Source organism: Xenopus laevis, chromosome 1S (genome assembly GCF_017654675.1).
Source record: "Xenopus laevis strain J_2021 chromosome 1S, Xenopus_laevis_v10.1, whole genome shotgun sequence".
NCBI lineage: Eukaryota > Metazoa > Chordata > Amphibia > Anura > Pipidae > Xenopus > Xenopus laevis.
In genome coordinates, this window is record NC_054372.1 from 88,996,568 (window position 1) to 89,016,266 (window position 19,699).

The window sequence follows — 19,699 nt, forward strand, 5'->3', positions numbered from 1 at the left end:
TATTCCCATAATTCTACATTGCTATCCTAACTACACCTGCCCTCCAGTCAAGATGAAGATGACGATGAAGATGATGATAACCTTCCCCCAGAGCAAAAAGCAGAGCGTGAGAAGGAGAGACGGGTAGCTAACAATGCTCGAGAGCGGCTTCGTGTCAGAGACATCAATGAAGCTTTTAAAGAACTGGGGAGGATGTGTCAACTGCACCTCAACAGTGAGAAACCACAGACTAAGCTGCTGGTTTTGCACCAGGCAGTCTCTGTCATCCTCACTCTGGAGCAGCAAGTGCGAGGTGAGTGGGATGTGCTGAGGGAGTGGTGGGGCACGGATCTGTCTGTCTCTCATCCCCCCTCCTATTCTTCTCTTGAGTTCCAGGATATACATGCCACACCCCCCCTCCATCCTTCAGGGTGCTTTGCTTTTGGACAGTACATGTATATTCTGCTACCAATCCTTCCTGCTTGCTAATGATTTTTTAATTATCCTGCTTTGTTTTTGTGGGTTTTGGTGGGTAGAGTGGGAAAAACTGCATGAACTGCATGGGATTCATGACATTTTCCATGTTCCCTAGTCACATTTAGAGATGGGCTGTCAGGAAGAATTTGGAAAAGAGATAATTAAAACTGATGAACACTAAAATTTCTTTTTTTGAACAATTTATATACTTCTGAACTCATGTAGTTTTAGGCTTTAAAACAGCAGTGATTATATATAAAAAAACATGTTCAAAACAGTAAATTATTTTTTTTCTGGTAATATATTCATAAAATTTATTGTAAGGAAACATGGCTTTATTTCAAGCTATGATATTCAGTTACAGCAACCAGCAGCGGCTAAACATTTACATTTAAATGTAATCAGAAATAGGGAATGTCCACTGAGGGTTTTTTTTTTTTTAGACCTGAATTACACTGGTAACACATTGCTTGTGAATATTTAGCATCCTTATATCCTATGGCCTTTTTAAATAGTTGCAATTTTTAATTGTGACCATTAAAAATATATTCTCTTGCTCCAATTTGTTGCAACAGAAATTGTACAGATAAATTTGTCTTCAGATTTGTCTTAACTTAATTCTCTGCAGTGTGCTTCTGTTATTTAGAACATTAATTAGAACATGTAATAGGCGTGTGTTTCTGTAACAGGCTCTGCATGCTGGTGCCCTATAAGTACTCTCTCTTGTAGGGTCACAATTTCAACCACCTGTCTCCAGACTTACTTTTGCTGGGCATCTGCTGCACTCTTTGCAATATTCTGATATGCCTCTCTTGCCCCACTACATACTCATAACAGCTTATATCTAATGATATTTTATTTCATCCTTCTACACTGTGCTTCATTCATGTCCCTTTCATACTTACTGCCAAATGTCTTGCACTTTTTTTCCATTTTCTAACAGACAGTTCTTAAACTTAGTGCCTCCTACCAACCCCTGCTCCTCCTCCTCCACACCCCAGTCCTAATTACCTCGCACTACCTGCTCCTAGAAATTGTGGATACCATAAAAAGTAGTAATATATCTGTGTGGTACTGTGTTGCTCCAGCAGCCATTAGCGCTGAAATGTTCCTTGAGTTTTATGTGCACAGCTTACAACAATAAACAGTATACAGACGTGCAGTTATGTCTAAGTATATGCACAAAATTAACTTATCTGTGTAAATAAGTACAATAGAGGCAGATTTGTGCATTTACAAACTAAAAATGTACTGGTACAGCAAGTACCAACCCACTCATTAAGTCTACAAAAAGTTGAAATATTCTGGAGCATGGACAACATTCTTCATTGAAGCTCTACTGACACTATAAACAAAAGCTGCCTGCAAGCAAACACAAGCCTTTGGAATCCCACTCTCCTCCATTCAACCAAGACTTTTTGCTCTGGAAGGAAGAACACCAATGAATACATTCATGGAATGTATTTCGGACATGTAAAATAAAATTGTAGATCTTTGCTGGAAAATTTAAAGATTCTTCAGTGCTTGGAAAGCAATGTGTGTATATGTGTGTGTTTGCTATGACTGGTAGTCTCCCCTAAATCTCCAACTCCTGGTCTGTCTTCATATCTGAATATATAAATGATTTATTTTACTGATGTTGACTTATGAAGCAGCAGTGGAAAAACTTAAGGCTTAATCGAAGTTATATTTGTTACTAGAATATACCCCATATTCATAATACACTGCAGCCTAAAAACCTATCCTACAGGTTGTCCTTAATTTATGCTTAAGATTTTTAAAAAAGTGGCACATGCCAAATAAAGGACTGTTAAGGCCAAAAACCGCTGTGCTTCTCCCACAGTAAACTCAGCCAGAATTATACTGGAAGTATGCCTCTGCAGTTTTATTTTTGAAGCACTCTATGGCCAGTTAAGCCATAGTGATGCATTTGATGGAGAAGCTTCAGAAATAAAACCTTTTTGATTTAGCAAGCTGTTGTGTTTTCTGCTGAAATCTAGCCCTTTGGCTTCCTCTACTACCATGATGCATATCATACAATGTGGCAGAAAAGTTTTCAGCTACTAAAATATGCCATGGCTTTTCTATAGTTTTTGATTGATACTGGACTTAATCTGTGCAATGGCTATGAAACCTTATAGTGCATGCAGCATTTTTAATAAATACAGTTTCAATATATTGAGGTATTTTCCAGATCTCCTGAGACTCTAATAGCATTATTTGCAGAACTAGAACAATTTCCTAAAATCTGACACAGCTATACATGACCAGTTGCTCAGATTTCTCCTTCATGAATGCAGTATATACCATATTAGATATTTGTAAATAAGCTCAAGTGCACGCACTTTCTTGCCTGCTGAAATACACTGTGCACAATGCCAATATAGTAATAATAAAAATATCTAGTATCTATAACTGGCATTTATCTCCACTGCTGCTGCTGTCAACCAATTTTTTTTTGGTGGGGATATCTACTGAGGGATTAGGCTGCTTTATCATATTCGCTTTGTCTTCTGGAAGCAAAAGAAGGCGGTTTAAAGGGGAACTATCACGAAAATGAAATTTTAACTTACAACATACCAAAATAAGAACTTTCTAAATAAAATCAATTAAAAATTCTGTACCGTTTTTGAAATCAAGTTTATCTTCACTATTCCTCTCTCAGCATCTTTGTCCTCATCCAGGAGTTGGGTGTCAGATGAATGATCCAATATATCTTATAGGGGGGCTCCTTTTGCCTAGAAGATGTATTCAAGCTCACTCTATTAAAATCACCAGTCGTCCGGTCTCTCTACATGCAGAATCTGTGCAAAAGGCAGATATTTTGTTAGATTTTGTTTGTACTGGAATCTGTTAATTGAGTGAGTTCTAATTCATCTGCTAAAAAGGTAGCCCCCCATAAGATATATTGGATCATTCATCTGACACCCAACTGCTGCATGAAGACAGAATGAAGAGAAATAGATGCTGAGAGGACTAGTGAAGATAAATTTGATCATTTCAGAAACAATGCCGAATTTTTAATTGATTGTATATGGAACATTTCTTACTTCATTATGAGGAAGCTTACATTAAATTTTCATTTTTCCTTTAAAAATATAGCCTATAGTGTAGGCAACAACAGTTTCAGTATACTGTTTATGGTTTTTTGACAGAGCGTAAAATAAAGGAATTTTCAAAAGTAGTTTTAATTTTAAGAATCTCCAAAATTTCACTACATTTTCAAACACTACACAGCTTCTCTCCATTAGTGTGAGCATGGCTTCAGTATGTTCGTATGTGTGTCTCTTAAAACAATCTGAGTGTCCTAAGTAGTGAAAGGTATTTTGGGGGTTTGTACCCAATGCCCTCTTTAATACTTCACTCTCCTGGGGTCCAGCAGCGGTGAAAGCAGTAAGGAAGAAAGTAACTCTGTGGAAGAAAAAGACACAAGGGATCGTGACAGGAGAATGTCCAATAATGCACGAGAAAGAGTGCGAGTACGAGACATTAATGAAGCTTTCAAGGAACTTGGTCGTATGGTGCAGATGCATTCGAAGGCTGACAAGTCCCAAACCAAGCTCCTCATCCTTCAGGAGGCCGTGCAGGTCATAATGACTCTGGAGCAGCAAGTGCGAGGTATCCCCCTAGCAGCCATCCACTGTTGTATCTAACTTGCCATTTAAAGTCATCTTCTTGTTGCTTTCACTTTGCCTACTCGAACCATGATGATCCACAATGAATCTTTCACCAATCTATAACCAATATTACATTTTTCTTTTAATCTATAACCTCTATCATTGTAACACATCAGCCATCTTTCCATGCAGTACAGCTATATTTATTTTTCTGTAAAGCTTGTCTTGATGTCTGAACCGTTATCATACTTGGTCTCTTTCTTTGTCCTCTAGACCAGAGGCTTTTTTTTTTTTTTTTTTTCTTTTTTAAACTTATTACCCTTTGAAACACAGATGAGTCCTTTACTGCCCCTCTCTCAGGACAATCCATTTTTTTTTTTTTTTTATGTTGGGGAGTTTATTATACCCAGAATCCACTATGGCAACCCCAACTTGGCTGTGGTTTCCTTCAAATATTGTTTTAGCACTTTTCTTTTTAAAGGAGAAGGAAGAAGCTACGGAGGCATTTTATTGCCAATAGATTAGCTGCAATAGTGCAAGCTAGAATGCTATATTTATTACCATACCTGAGTTAGAAGCTCTTGGTTTGTTTAGGATAGCAGCTGCAGTATTAGCTTGATGTGACATCACTTCCTGCCTGAATCTCTCCCTGCTCTGGGCTTTGATTACAACAGAGAAGAGAGATGGAGGGGAAGAGGAGCAAACTGAGCATGCTCACGCCCAGGGCACGGAGGTTTAAACTGAAGGCATGAAGGCAGATACAGAAGCTCATGTTTACACAATAGAAGGAAAGAAATGCAGTGTTTCTTTTGAGAGAGGAATCGGAGCAGCACTACTTTGAGGGTTTATTGGTATATTTAGGTGGATCTTTCTGATAAGGCTTACTTCATTTTAACCTTTCCTCCTTTAGCACTTTGGTCCTACCTGTAAAAAATGTTCCTTTGCCATGCTGCATTAAAGAGTAACACATCTAGCCATATGAGCACATATAATTATATCACAAACTTGATAAACCAGTATACTGCAAAAATAGTGACTGCATCATCATACATTTTAGCACAGCCAGCTCCCATGACCATGTCTGCCTTCAGCAGCCTTTTAATTTAAAGCCTGAGAATACCTTCACACTGGAAAACACATTAATTGCATACATCTGCAAAGTTGCAGTTAAATATGTTTACCCGTGGTGTGTATGTGTATGTATATGTATATATATAATTTCTGTCTTTGTGAAAAAAGTGCTTCTTGTGCTATCACAATGTTGGCATCAGGATAGTGGCACACAGTAAGACTTGTTAACCATGTTTAAAACTGCGAAACCGTGGGCCTTGTATCTCCCAGAAATGCGTTCCTATATAGACAGTAAAGTAAAATGCTTAGTTTTACAAAATTGCCTCATGCAGGAATTTCGGGCGGCTTCGTAAAAAAGCAGAGTGTTTTCCGATCCGTGACTTCATTGATTGCCGATGGGAAAGAATTTTCAGGATATTGGCTGTACTTTTTCAGGTGACAAATCTCCCTGTGTGCCACTACCCTTAAGCTGACCATAGACACACAGAGGCAGTGCATCTTCGTTTCATGCGCTTTTCAGACTGTGCGTGGTGTCTCGACATTTTTCATATCATGGCAATCTGTCGTTTAGTCAAGAGGACAGGCAAAAATATTTATATTGGCTGCAATAAGATCTCACTACTATTTGTCCAACTTAACTTTTGTACAATTGTCAATTAATGGACAGAACATATATATTAGTTTCTCCACCACATCCAGAGCCTGATGCAGAAGTAATAACTAACAGTTTGCCAGTGTATGCAAATATTTTTTTTTAGCATGGTGATGCTGATCTTTATCCACCTGAAGCTGCACTCACATGGTTTGTAGTAGTCGTGGTTGCTCAAGTAAATCCTACCTAATGTCTAGTTGTTTCAGAGGAAGGCAACAAAATAAAATTCTGAGGCCAAAATTGCACTTTTGACTTTGGTTGTCAGAGACTCACTTTGCTATAGAGCAGATCATGCAATGTTGTAGTTTTAGGGAGCTGTTTCCCTCCAGAAAGTAGTTGTTTTGACCCCTCTGCTAATTGCTGCCGCTTTTGTTTTAGACTTCGACTTTTTCTTACTGCAGCATCCCCTCTAGGCTTTGTGCTTGAGCATGCACACAAACGTTTATATCACCAGTTCAGGCTAGTCATTCTTGAGTGTACAGCTTTTGAATACATAGTAACATAGTAAGTAACACTCTTATGGGTAACATTCATAATTAGGGTTTTGAACCAGACAATCTGCTTTAGGCAGATGCTGTCCGGTTCTGGAAAGTCTGTGTGGTTTTGAAAAGTCTAAACATAGCTCCGTAAAAATAAATGCTTGTAAACTTTTCAAAGAGATTGGTACTTTGCACTGAGCAGTAAAAACGTTTTGTTGGATTATGTGCTTGGGGTTTATTTGATTAATTTTTTTTATTTCATCATTATAATTTATATAGCATGAGCAAGTTACATAGTACTTAAAATTGTTAAATTGGTAAGTTATGGAGAGTGCTACATTTATATGGAAAGCCCCTGTTATGTCTGTTATCCATGTGGACTTACTCGTTGGTAATGAGTTCTGAAAGTCTAAATGCATCATTATATATTTTATTTTCTGAAAGTGCATCTGACACTTATAAAGGTTTGTGCAGAATAATAAAGCTTTTCTTTGTTAGAATAAAAACTAACAGCACAGCATATAGGCAACTGCCTCCTTGTCTCGGCAGCTATGCCAAAGGGGGATAGCTGTAGGAAAAGGAATTATGGAAAATGCAGTTAGTCCGGAATCTAGATGTACCCTGAGTGAGGGAAGGAATGTAAGATCAATAATATAGTATAAGATTGTAAAAGAAATGTTGCTGACAATGCCTATTAAGATTGATATTTATTAGAAGCATTTTTGTTTTTTTTCGAAAAGCACCAGAATTCTGCACTGAAATCCTTTTTTTAAAGGGGCAAAGAGATTTTTGTATATTTAATTTTGAAATTTGGCATGGGGCTAGACATATTGTCAGTTTCCCAGGTGCCCCCAGTCATGTGACTTGTGCTCTGATAAACTTCAGTCACTCTTTACTGTTGGAGTGATATCACTCCCCTCCCTTTCCCCCAGCAGCCCATCAGCAGAACAATAGGAAGGTAACCAGATAACCGCTCCCTGGTAGATAGAAGAATAAAATTCAGTAGTAAAAATCCATGTCCCACAGTGACTCCTTCAGTTACACTGAGTAGGAGAAACAATAGCCTTTCAGAAAGCAATTCCATAGTGCAGCACTAGCTCTTTCTGAAAGCCCATGACCAGACAAAATAACCTGAGATGGATGCAACAATATTACACCTAAAAATATATACCTGTTTTTAGGAAATAATTGTATATGGTAGAATTAATTATTTGCATTCTAACAGTCTAATTTAGAAATAAAAACAACACCATAAAAATCAAGACAAAATCACCTTTCCTCTACCCTAACTTGTGGCCTGAACAACTGCATTAGAAAATAAAATTTATATCTGTGAAGGGTGATATTTAAAGGACAAATGTGCTAAATTTCATTAATTTTAAAATTCTTGCTAAGGATAGCAAAATCGAAACTTTATTTTTATTCTTTACTTATATAAGCTGATATATTTTGCATCCCCCTTACACATCCGTTCCTGCCCCAGTGGAGCTCAAATGACTAAGAAAGGCTACTAAAGAGTTAAGGTGGACATAGACGCAAAGATCTGCTCTTTTGGCGACATTGCCAAACGAGCGGATCTTTCCCCAATATGCCATTAACGAGCATGGCTATATCGGGGGTAATCTGAACGTTCGGCCATATGGCCGAACGATCCAATTACGATGCGCAATGGGCTCCGGTGGGATCGGTCGGGTCAAAATCAAACCTGTCCGATCCACCAAACAACTGATCCCTGCCGGTCTCTCCACACACAATCCGAAAAACGTACGAATCCTCTATTCGTACGATAGGATCTGTGCGTCTACGGCCAGCTTTAGCCTTTATTGAAAGACATTCCTTTCAGTGTCTATTCACTCTCCTCTGTGAAAGCCCTTTATCAGTTCAATCTCCACATTGTAGTAAAAACTGCTGACTTAAGTTAAAACGTTTCCCATGAATCACCCTCATGTACAGAACGTAGAATCACCAGACAACGCATCTACATAAATCATTTTTTTGTACTCTGGGAGAAGGCGCACTTTCCCCTGCAAAGCCCTGCTTTCAGTAAGTGCGTGTGCATATCTTTAAGCACAGCAGATAATATTTATACAAATTAATTAAGCAGTCAGGTACAGTGTGGGGGGTACTATTGCATACAGCAGACTTTGGGTCCATCTTTTCCTTTAAGTTGGCCATAGATATACAGATATTTTAATACAAAATTATATGTATGATAATTGTTGTGTATGGTGCCTCCCCATGCGCAACTGATATTCATGTACAATGGATATTGGTTGGTTTGGGAATGTGCCAGGTTAGAAGATTTTATCTGCCAATGCACCAAATCTGTCAGCTTATGGTATATTGGCAGATGAAGTGAAGATGGGCCCATGTATAGCCACCTTCACAGTCCAAGATCTAGTTTTTGGAGTGTGGGAGGAAATCTCACCCAAATAAAGGGAACATAAAAACTTTTTTGCCAATCGTGACTTGGTTTAAATCAAATCTAGGCCTCGGCACTGCAAAGCAGCAATGCTACCTAATGTAAAAGGGGAATATCACAAACATATATCACAAATGACTGTGAAATTTGTTCTATATTATGCTGCTACCCCTGCTTACATCTTGCATCTACTGTTTCTTGCTGCTGTCCCAGGCTGTTGACTCTCAGCAGAAAGCACTTGTCTCCCATGTAGTGGTAGGGAACAGTGCAGCTGCTTTACTTATTAGAAATGTTACAATAAAATTATATATAACAATATAAAAATAACTGCATTAAAAACCTTGAAGCAAATGGATCAACGGTCTTTATTGTGAATTCTCAGCTGAAGTACTGTTTTATTAGGCAGGCAAGAAAATAACACCCTTATTCTTGCTATCTTCAGTATACCACTTGGTACCTCTGCCTTCACAAATGAATTACATGTAAATCATTGACAATCTGGCACTGTCCTACTATGATCAGCTTATATGCACATCACACAAGGATTGTATGTTGTCACTCATAATTGCCGCTACCCACTTCTCTTATAGAGCGGAACCTGAACCCAAAAGCTGCCTGTCTTAAGAGGCGCGAGGAGGAGAAAGTTTCAGGTGTTGACCCTCAAATGGGCCTGTCTGGAGGACACCCTGGTGTTGGGGACTCTCACAACCCAGTGGGGCACATGTGAGGTAAGTAAGAGCAGAGAATTAGTAGAAACCGTAGCAAATCCACGAAACGAATTAGTGGGGATTTCTGGTGGGAGAAATATGTACAAATTAGGTGCAATTATTATATAAAATAAGTACATATGTACATGTTTCCATAAATTCTATGTTTCTGTGTATATGCATGTATTTAAAAAGAGCCAAATTGGACCTAACTATACCTCAAATTTTAGGCATTAGTATATTTTTTTGGATTATTAATTAAGTTTCCATTTTCTCTTTCTGCAGTTTCCACTGGCGCACTGGAATATTTTTCCCGATGATCCTTTGTTGCTGTTATTGTTTTTTTATATTATTATAAATTTCCTTTTTTGAATTTTTTTTTTTCTTTGTGTTTTGGAAAACCTCCACGACACAGAAGTCTTTGTGGCCTTGACTTTATTCTCCTGAGATGTAGACACTCGCTGGAACTTTCCAATGGGGGGGGCGGGAAGGACAAAAAAAAACTGACACAAACTGACAATTTGTCTTTTCTGGACTTTTATAAAGCAAAAGGAAGACAACGTGAGAAATTGCCTTAACTGAAAACAAAATCCAATCGGTTTATTTAAAGGAGGCTGCAGGGGAAAGGAGGCCTGCTCAGATACTCCCTGCTACTAGTGAGTTGTGGGGAAGCAAGGATAATTTTTCTGTCCTTGTACCTACACATCTACAACAAACTGAATTTTTTTAAATAAAAGAAAAAATGGAAAACCGTGAAAAAAAAAATTAACGAAAGTTAGGCATCATAGAAAAAATGTTTTTAAACTTAGAACAAAATAGAAATAATTATTTTTTTTCAGGATTTTTTTTTCTTACGGTAACATTTTTATATAAAAATAAATGCTGAACAAAAATTTTAAAAACAGAAAAGGAACCCAACCCTATACACTTGATTGTAACCTGCCCCTTAATTCCATCTTGCACACCCTAGTTCTACCTTTTTACATGCCGTTGTTTTCCATACACTATCTTGCTGCTCATCCTATTCCTTGTGCATATCATGCACTCCTTTTATTGGTGATTAGGAAGCAAAACTATTCCACTCTGCATACAAACATGATGCAAAGAACAACCATTGCATTGTTGATGTCCTGTGAACTGTTTAGCAGAACGGGGATTTTGGGTGGGTTATTCCAATCTGGAATTCTTCGTAATAGATGAGTGCTTCCCGATTACATCCAGTGTTGGGGGAGGTTGATTTTTTAAAAATGAACAGTTACTCTGATTTATATTCCGCAAAAATAAGTCTTCAATTTAGATAGGATAATGTAAGTCCACAGAGCATTGTTTCTGATGGATGCAAGGGGTGTTGAACAAATTACCCATCAGATCTATTTGATGAAATGTATTTTCTAAAAAATATTAAAAACCCTCATTGTCCCATGTGTCACATTTAAACTCCCTTTTATTGCTCCTTTCACTATTATTCCTTTCCATATAAAAAAAAAACCTTACTGCAATTTGTTTAAATTTTTTTTTTACAAAAATGTCTTGCTGTATTTTTTTAATTGATTCTATATATAAAAATATTTACTGAAAGTCCTGTTTTAACTCTCTGAATAAACACAGCTGTAGCTCAGCTGACACCCGAATGAAGATCTGGACTGTCTTTAGTTCTCTCTCCCACAGCTTTTTATAAGGGCTGTGCATCAGTGTAGAAATATGTAGCATTAAATGTTAGGGTGCAGATACCCTTATTTTTGTAGATATGTGTTGTTTGGAAGGGTGCAGTGGGATTTTGGAATATTTCTGGAAAACTGCCTTCAGACATTCGTAAATATATATTTTTTAATATTTTATTTTAAATATCCTGCCTTTAACATGTCCAGCTATGCTTACTTGTTACTGTCCTTATACTTTTCTTGGTATTCAATTTTTTTCTTTGCAATAGAGTTGAAAGTACCGTGAGAGGATTAAAGGGGGTGCTCTAGCCATAATTTACAAGCATTGAAGACTTGATTTATAGCATGGGTTTAATTGTTGTATCTGATCTAGAAACAGAATGCCTTGAGTGCAAGTCCATGACTTCAACAGAAATAAGCATGGTCAACTTCCAGAATCCTCCGCTAAGCATGCCATTAAGCTTTGTATATTTCTTTTTTCTTTTATAGTCCTGTGTGTTTTTGTTAAAATAAAATTTAATTTGTTTAATGCTATTACGCATATGACAATAACATTTTGCTCCATATTGCAAAGGCAGGGAATGAAGAGGCCTTAATACCCCAAATCAAGTAATTACAACTCAAAAGTATTTTAGAAAAACAATACATTTTTTTTTTTTTTTTTTTGAAGAAGCACAAACAGAAAACAAATGGTATTTCTTTAGTGCCTCTGATATTTTTTTTTTCTAAATTTTATATGTGTCAAATCAGCTGGCTGGAATATTTGGAATTTTTAATAACAAAAATAATCCTAACTTTTTTTATGTAGGTTTTGAGAACTGTCCTGTACATAAATCTGTGTTGCAGCAATACATGTAAGCTTTTATAACTATATAACTTCTTGAATCCCGTTCTTTCAGATGTTGTATACGATGAATGATAAAAAGGAAATACATTTAAAAAAAAACATTGTAATAAAAGATTTGCATTGTATTAAATACAGCTTTGACTGAGCTTTTTTTCATGTTGTAAAGCCCCAAAACTATAGCAGCCTTACAATATTTATTTTAGACCAACTTTCTTATTTCATTTTTTTTTTTCTTAGTCTATTTTGCCACTGCCTCTAGATTGGCACACCTGTACCAGCTAAACGTGTTGCTCTGCACAACTTAGACTAGGACTAGCAGACCATGGGCATAAGTCAACCCTTACCTGCCCACTCCCAACCCACTCATCTCTGACATTCGCAAAGGGGGCAGGACAGGTGCTGGTCTATAACTAGTGGCTGCTGGAAGCAGAAGCCAGCATAGAAAGCACCCACACATTGAGTCTTGGGTTAGTCTGTCTTAGAAGGTACGTGAGGGATGCTCGGCTCCCAAACTGGATCTCAATGTAAAAATGTCCTTGAGGGGAATAAAATATTAATCCAGCAAGGGCAGCAGTTATAGCAAAATATTCTATCCGGACTATATAAAGTTAAAAGCATTCATATATCAAGCTAAATTGCATAGATTTAAGTAAATAGGATATTGGTGGCTGAGTCAAAGATGTGGAGAAGCTCAGTAAATGAGCCATAGAATTTTTTCATGTGGTTTTATTATTAACATGTATTTATATAGCGCTAACATTTTTAAAACAATAGGCAAACCTGTTTAGCACAAGCTCTAAGAACTATACTCTATAGCTCTAATTTATAGCATTAGCACAATAGTCCAGATATATAAATGGGACTGTTTGCTTTTTTGCTATAATACTAACATGATGTTGGTAATTAAAACAACAGCTGTGAGGTCTGTTTTTTTTTTATTTTGCGCAGGAGAATGGCCTAAAATTCGAAAATCTTTCTACAAACACAACAATTTTATACCAGCGTCTCATTCTATTGGTTTTTATTTTATTTTTTTAAAAGTTTGTAAACACACACGCGTGCATATAAACTATTTTTATGCAAATATATGCCATCTAAAAAATATCAAAACTGAGAGGCACATTTACTAAGCTCGAGTGAAGGATTCAAAGTACTTCGACCATCGAATAGGCTACTACGACTTTGATTCGAACTAAAAATCGTTCGACCATTCGATAGTCGAAGTACTGTCTCTTTAAAAAAATAAAAAGAACTGACTACATACTTCGGCAGTTTAAACCTACCGAGGTACAATGTTAGCCTTTGGGGACCTTCCCCATTAGTTTTCTAAGGTTTTTATGATCGAAGAAAAATCCTTTGATCGATTAAAATCCTTCGAATCGTTAGATTCTAATGATTTCATTGTCGAACGATTTTTCCTTCGATCGATTGTAGGATTTGCTGTAAATCCTTCGAATTCGTAGCATTTTACTTCGAGGGTCGAATTCGAGGGTTTATTAACCCTCGATAGTCAACCCTTAGTAAATGTGCCCCTGAGTATCCTAGCTCTATGAGACACATGTTCCTATCCATGAGTCTCTAATAAAGGTTTTTGAGGGATGCTGTATTCCTTCAGGATCACCTGTTTTGTTTCTGATCCTACCCAACCGTACACTTTGTTTCTTACTCCCTTCTTCCATTTGTGCATGAAAGTTTGTGAACCCTTTTTCTATATTTTTATGAATATGACCTAAAATATAATCTGATTTTCAAACATGTTCTAAAAGTAGATGAAGAAAGCCTTGTTAAACACATGACACACAAATTACATTTGGTCATGTATTTATTGAAAAAAAAAAAGATCCAATCACATATCTGTGTGTGGCTAAAATGAATCCATTGTGTAGCAATAACTGTAACTAAACATTTGTGATAACTGTTGATCAGTCCTGCACATCAACTCTTTATCATCATTTGTCCATGAATATCCTTCTTAATTGCTGGAGACTTAGATTTTAGATGGGGCCTTTCCAGTGCTTTGTAAAGGGGAGTAATGTAAATGCATATGAGATGTGTAGATTTTGGTTTAAGGATAAAAATTAAGAATAAGATCTTCAATTGGAAATTCAAGTTCTTCTGATTGCTTGCCAATATTCTGAAGCAATGCTGTCCAACTTCTGTGTTACAGAGGGCCAGACTTTTTCTGGCCTATGTGGTGGAGAGCTGATAATGGAAGCCAGTGTTGGCCACTCCCCCTTTTTTAAACCACACCCATTTAAGCCACACCCATGTTATCTCAAGAACATTTAAGTCAATGTCCACAATAATGGTGGTAACACACCAAAAAAATGCAAATGCTTACAAAACCACAGAACAAACCCTACCAGTCTCACACCCCACAGGGTACAGAGTAGGGCAGAGTATTACACACATACGGAGCCAGGGGCGTAACTACAGAGGAAGCAGACCCTGCGGCTGCAGGGGGCCCCAGGAGGTACAGGGGGCCCCATGAGGCTCTCATTGATGAGCAATTTCAACATATATTGTTAAAACAGGGCAAACACTGGATATGTTGGGGGCCCTAGAATTAATTTGCTGTGGGGCCCAGCAACATCTAGTTACGCCACTGTACGGAGCATATGGCAAGCAGTGTATGGCACACTCCAGGAGCATTTCCCATTCATATGAATGACAGGAGGTAAGGGATGGGGTGGCTGAGGGTATCAAATTTCACTTCTGGCACTAATTTTACATATGCTTAAATGAATGCTCACTCTCTTTTAAACCTTTGTTTTGCATTTAGCAACAAATAATTGTTGAAATATTGTAAAAAACACCTCTTACTGTATCAAGATATAACAAGAAATGTAAATACTTGAATACAGGTTAATCCAGTTTAGCAGCTATTTTAACTGCAAGGTAATGCATTTACATTACAAGACCATGATTTACCTGTTAAAGCAGTGCAAATTGCTTTTACCACCCAAAGTGGAATTAGTATTTCTGTCCAAGAAGCTCATGGATCCAGGAAGTAAAATATACAGACATTCATAAGTACCTATGAACAAAATTATGCTAAGGTACTTGATTTCATTTTGTTATGCAGGAAACAGCAGCAGTCCTAAACAAGCCCTAAAAACTCTTTACCAAATCATAACAAACATTTTGAGCCATGCTCATACTGGCAGTGAGAGGTGCCTTGAACAGCTGTAAAGTACAGGGTTCTAAGATACAACCTGAATTCATGGGTGCTCCAAAGGAGTGCCTTAAGAAAGGATCACTTGGACATGCCACTCCTTATACTGCGAGTCCCATCCACATATTGCTTTTCTTTAATGGTGCTCATCCGCGCACTAGTCACAGTCTGATGCAAATCTTTTCAACTCATACTTGATATTCATATCTGGCGGTAGAGGGCACAGACAGGCTTCATTATGTGCCAACAAACCCACACTAAGGGCTAGTCCACACGGGGAGATAGCCCTGCGTTTGCGGTCGCGGCGACAAAGCGCCGCGCCAGTCGCCGCGACCGGCGCAGGCGACAGTTTTGTATGGGCGCCTATGTAAAAACGCCTGTGCTAACCACACGAGGCGATGCGCTTTTCAACAGTCGCCTGAAAATGCCTCGCCAGGCTTTTTCAGGCGACTGTTGAAAAGCGCATCGCCTCGTGTGGTTAGCACAGGCGTTTTTACATAGGCGCCCATACAAAACTGTCGCCTGCGCCGGTCGCGGCGACTGGCGCGGCGCTTTGTAGCCGCGACCGCAAACGCAAGGCTATCTCCCCGTGTGGAATAGCCCTTAGGGGCAGATTTATCAAGGGTCGAATTTTGAAGTAATGGGAGTTTTTTTTGATCTCCCATAACTTCGAAATAAATAACCACCCGAATTTTATTTTAAAAAATGTTTTTTTTTTCCTGCGGGTGAATCGGTTGAATTCAATCTTACGAATCAAAGTAAGATCGTATTCGATCAAGTTCGATTCAAAGTATTTTCAAAGTCCACCAATTGACTCCAAATAGGTTCTAGGAGGTCCCCCATAGGCTAAAATAGCAATTTGGCAGGTTTTAGATGGCAAATGGTCGAAGTTTTAAAGAGACAGTACATGATAAATTTCAATATTCTAATTTTCTAAAAAAAAAAATTCAAATTTCAATCGAATTTAGACAATTCCCTAGTCGAAGTACACAAAAATAGCTCGAAATTCAATTTTGTTACTTCGAATTTTTAATTCAACCCTTGATAAATCTGCCCCTTAGTATACCAGATGCTCACATAAGTGATAAAATGTCAGACACAATTGACCAGAGTGACTGCATGAAACCCCTATATACTAAAAATTAATTGTTAAAACTATTACTAAGGGGCAGATTTATTAAGGATCAAATTGAAACATTGCCCCCTTTAAAAATTCGAATTCGACTATTTGCCACCTAAAACCTGAGTTTGTGTATGTCAATTGGAGAGGTCCCGTGACCAATTTGAAGATGTTTCTAGCCTTCCTGACATTCAAGTTTTTTCGAAGAAAAAACTCGATTCGAGTTTTAGTAAAATTTGTTTGAGTTTTAGATATTGAATTTCATTCTTAAATAACCATCCGAATTTGGAGGTAAATCTAATTTATTAGACTCACATGAATTCTAGTTTATAACACATGAATTCGAGATTCTACCTTTGAGAAATGGGTCTCCCCATGTATTGGGTCTGCATCAAAAATCCAAAGAATAAAAATGATTCTGTTCATAGTCAAAGGATAGCTACAACAGCCTTAGCATTGTCTACAAATATTACTCACAAACATTGGGCAGCATTTTTTAGGTGCTTGCCCCAAAGAGGGGCCAGGGACAACCGAGAGAAAAAAACCCACGCTACCCAATAGCAAGAGAAGCTTACCCACAACGATACCGGAGCAACAGCAGCAGAAGGTAAATCAACTTGTGGTGAATCTTTCGTCCCATGTATTGACTAAAGCCAAACTGAACGTTTTAAACAAGGGTTTAGGTTTTATGCCCAGTTATTCCATTGAATTCTTTGAATTCATTCGATCTGCCAAACTTAAAACGAATTTTCCTAATGTGCAACCTACTGTAAATATTTCACAATTGAAAAAGAAAAGCACTTATGTCCCAGATATATCTTGTTCTGCTTTAGAAATGTTTACAACTGTTGTTATAGAAGAGGTGAAAAAGGTTTGGGAAGGAAATAGTGGAACTACTAGTAACCTTACACATGCAGAAAGGAAGGCACTTAAAACAATAAATAAATCATAATCAAGAGGGCAGATAAAGGAGGGGCAGTGGTTGTGATGGATGTAATCAATTATAGATCAGAAATACAACTTGAGACCCCTGGCCACTACTACCAAAGATTTCCTAATTACACATTTTCCTAGGAAAATATATGTATATATGTTACCTAAAATACACAAGACACTAGAAAACCGGCCCGGAAGACCCATAGTGTCCGGCATTGGTTCTGTGCTTGAACCCCTTTCTAAATTTATTGATTATAACGTACAGGAGTTAGTCCGTAACCTTCCCACTTGTTTAAAAGACAAGAATGATCTGTTGATCAAACTTGGAGAAATTTCTAAGGTGTAGTATCGATATACCCCAAGATGAAGGCATTAAATGTGTAGAAGAAGCTCTATTGGAAACTAACATGAACAATGCAAAAATATAGTTTATACTTGACTGTCTCGAAATTGTGCTTAAAAAGAATTATTTTAAATTTGAAGATTCTTTTTATTGGCAAAGGCAAGGGACGTCTATGGGATCGGCAGTGGCGCCGTCCCTTGCCAACTTATATGTTTACGATTTGGAGAAGAAATTATTCCTGAAAGAGCCATATTTGCAACACATTATTCATTATTTTAGGTATGTGGATGACATACTGATCCTGTGGGATGGACCACTTGAAGCTTTTAAAAATATGGTTAATTCTGCCAATGAAGCACATCGGACAGTCAAGTTAACAATGGAGTTTTTGGATTTGCAGATTAAATTGGAGAACAATAGTCTGGGCACTAATGTGTACCGCAAGGAAATGGATAGAAACAATCTCTTGCATAGGAAGAGTTTTCACAACCCTCAGACCCTAAATGCCATTCCTAAGGGACAATACATGAGAGCGAAGAAAATTGCATCCAGTGATATTGGGTACAAACTGGTATGTAAAGATCTAACAGACAGGTTTATACAGAGGGGGTACCCCAAAGGGAAACTTAAAGCGGTGGAGGAGTAGGTGCATAAGAATGGACAGAACTATTACGACCCAAACAGACGAATATCGACAGGGAAAGACTAACTTTTGTTAGTAAATATGATAAAATGAGTAAAGTGGTAGAAAGAATTGTAAAACAATATTGGCCAGTACTCCAGACCAATGCCACGTTCGGACCTATTTTTTCCAACTTTCCCTGGTTCTCATATAAGAAAGGTAGATCAATACGGGACACACTGTGTTCCAGTTCAGGATCAGATAGAATAAGTACACAATTTAGAGGTATTGGGAAAGTAGGTACCTTTCCATGCATGGAGTGTAATTGTTGTAGTTCAATCATAAAAGGTCCCAATATACATCACCCAACATCAGGGCAGGAAATTAAACTTAATGCGTTTGCTACATGCAAAACAGCCTTTGTTATATACGTCCTGAAATGCCCATGTGGGATGCTGTATGTGGGCAAAACTATCAGATCTGTGAATGTTAGGATTAAGGAACACAAAGGTAACATAAGAAATTTTAAAGTTGACAGTTACTCTGACACACCAGTGTCTAGACATTCTATAAAGCTAAACACAATATATGTCAGCTTAAATGGAAAGTGCTAGAAATAGTACCTAAACCGACCAGAGGAGGAGAGCATAACACTATACTATTGCAAAGGGAATCAAGATGGATTAGGCGTTTGGAATGTACTTATCCAAAGGGGCTAAATGAACAATACAATTTGTCATGCTTTTTATAATTAAATATTCTGTTTCTTGCCCTTAGGTATTATAATTAGTCAGCTAGCTGTATTGCCAAGGATCTCCTGCTGAATCACATATGGTTGAGTCCATTCCAGCAGGAGTACATATTGTTAACAATTAGCATGTAGTAACACTGCAACAAGAAAGTGATCGAAAAGAGTTTATATTTGATTAGCAACATATCGCTTTCAAGTCCACAACATAGTAACAAAGCAAGTGACTGTATAGGCTGAGTTGCATTGTCCATTTGTATCCATAGGTTAGGCTGACTCAAGCAGTTACCTGATTTTAAATTAAATTTATATATTGTATTTGTTATTGGGACTTATAATTCATGTGTTAAACATGTCTGCAGTCCAGTTGCTGCCTTGGATTTGTCCCACACCTTTAATCCTCTCTTCCTTTGTTAGGGTAGGGACACACTGGGCGATTTGGGGAGATTTAGTCGCCTGGCGACTAATCGCAGCGACTTTTCTTCCGGAATGCCTCCCCTCACTCTGCGCCTGGATAAAATGAAAAGTCGCCGGCGCTAATCACACACGGCGATTCGTTTTCCGAAGTCGCCCGAAGTTGCCTCACGAGGAAACTTCGGGCGACTTCGGAAAACGAATCGCCGCGTGTGATTAGCGCAGGCGATTTTTCATTTTAGCCAGGCGCAGAGCGAGGGGAGGCATTCGGGGAAGATTGGTCGTGGAAAGTCGCGGTGATTAGTCGCCAGGCGACTAAATCTCCCCAAATCGCCCAGTGTGTCCCTACCCTTAGGGAATCCCAACCTTCGGAATCTCTATCAACCTTGAAATTTTGCTGACAGGTTGCACAATTCCACAATTGTACAC

General features: G+C 37.9%; 1 protein-coding gene across 10 annotated transcripts in view; it reads left to right on the forward strand.

Moving 5' to 3' along the window:
- tcf3.S (transcription factor 3 S homeolog) overlaps window positions 1-12,042 on the forward strand; it is a 61,888-nt gene extending 49,846 nt beyond the window's left edge. For 7 of the 10 annotated variants that reach the window (XM_018233723.2, XM_018233730.2, XM_041573136.1 and 4 more), the window contains 3 exons: window positions 48-292; window positions 9,288-9,425; window positions 9,690-12,042. In XM_018233723.2, the coding sequence (XP_018089212.1) occupies window positions 48-292; window positions 9,288-9,424 (382 nt within the window). In that variant the 3' untranslated portion in view covers window position 9,425; window positions 9,690-12,042. 10 annotated transcript variants of the gene reach the window in all.
- Window positions 12,043-19,699: the final 7,657 nt, after the last annotated feature.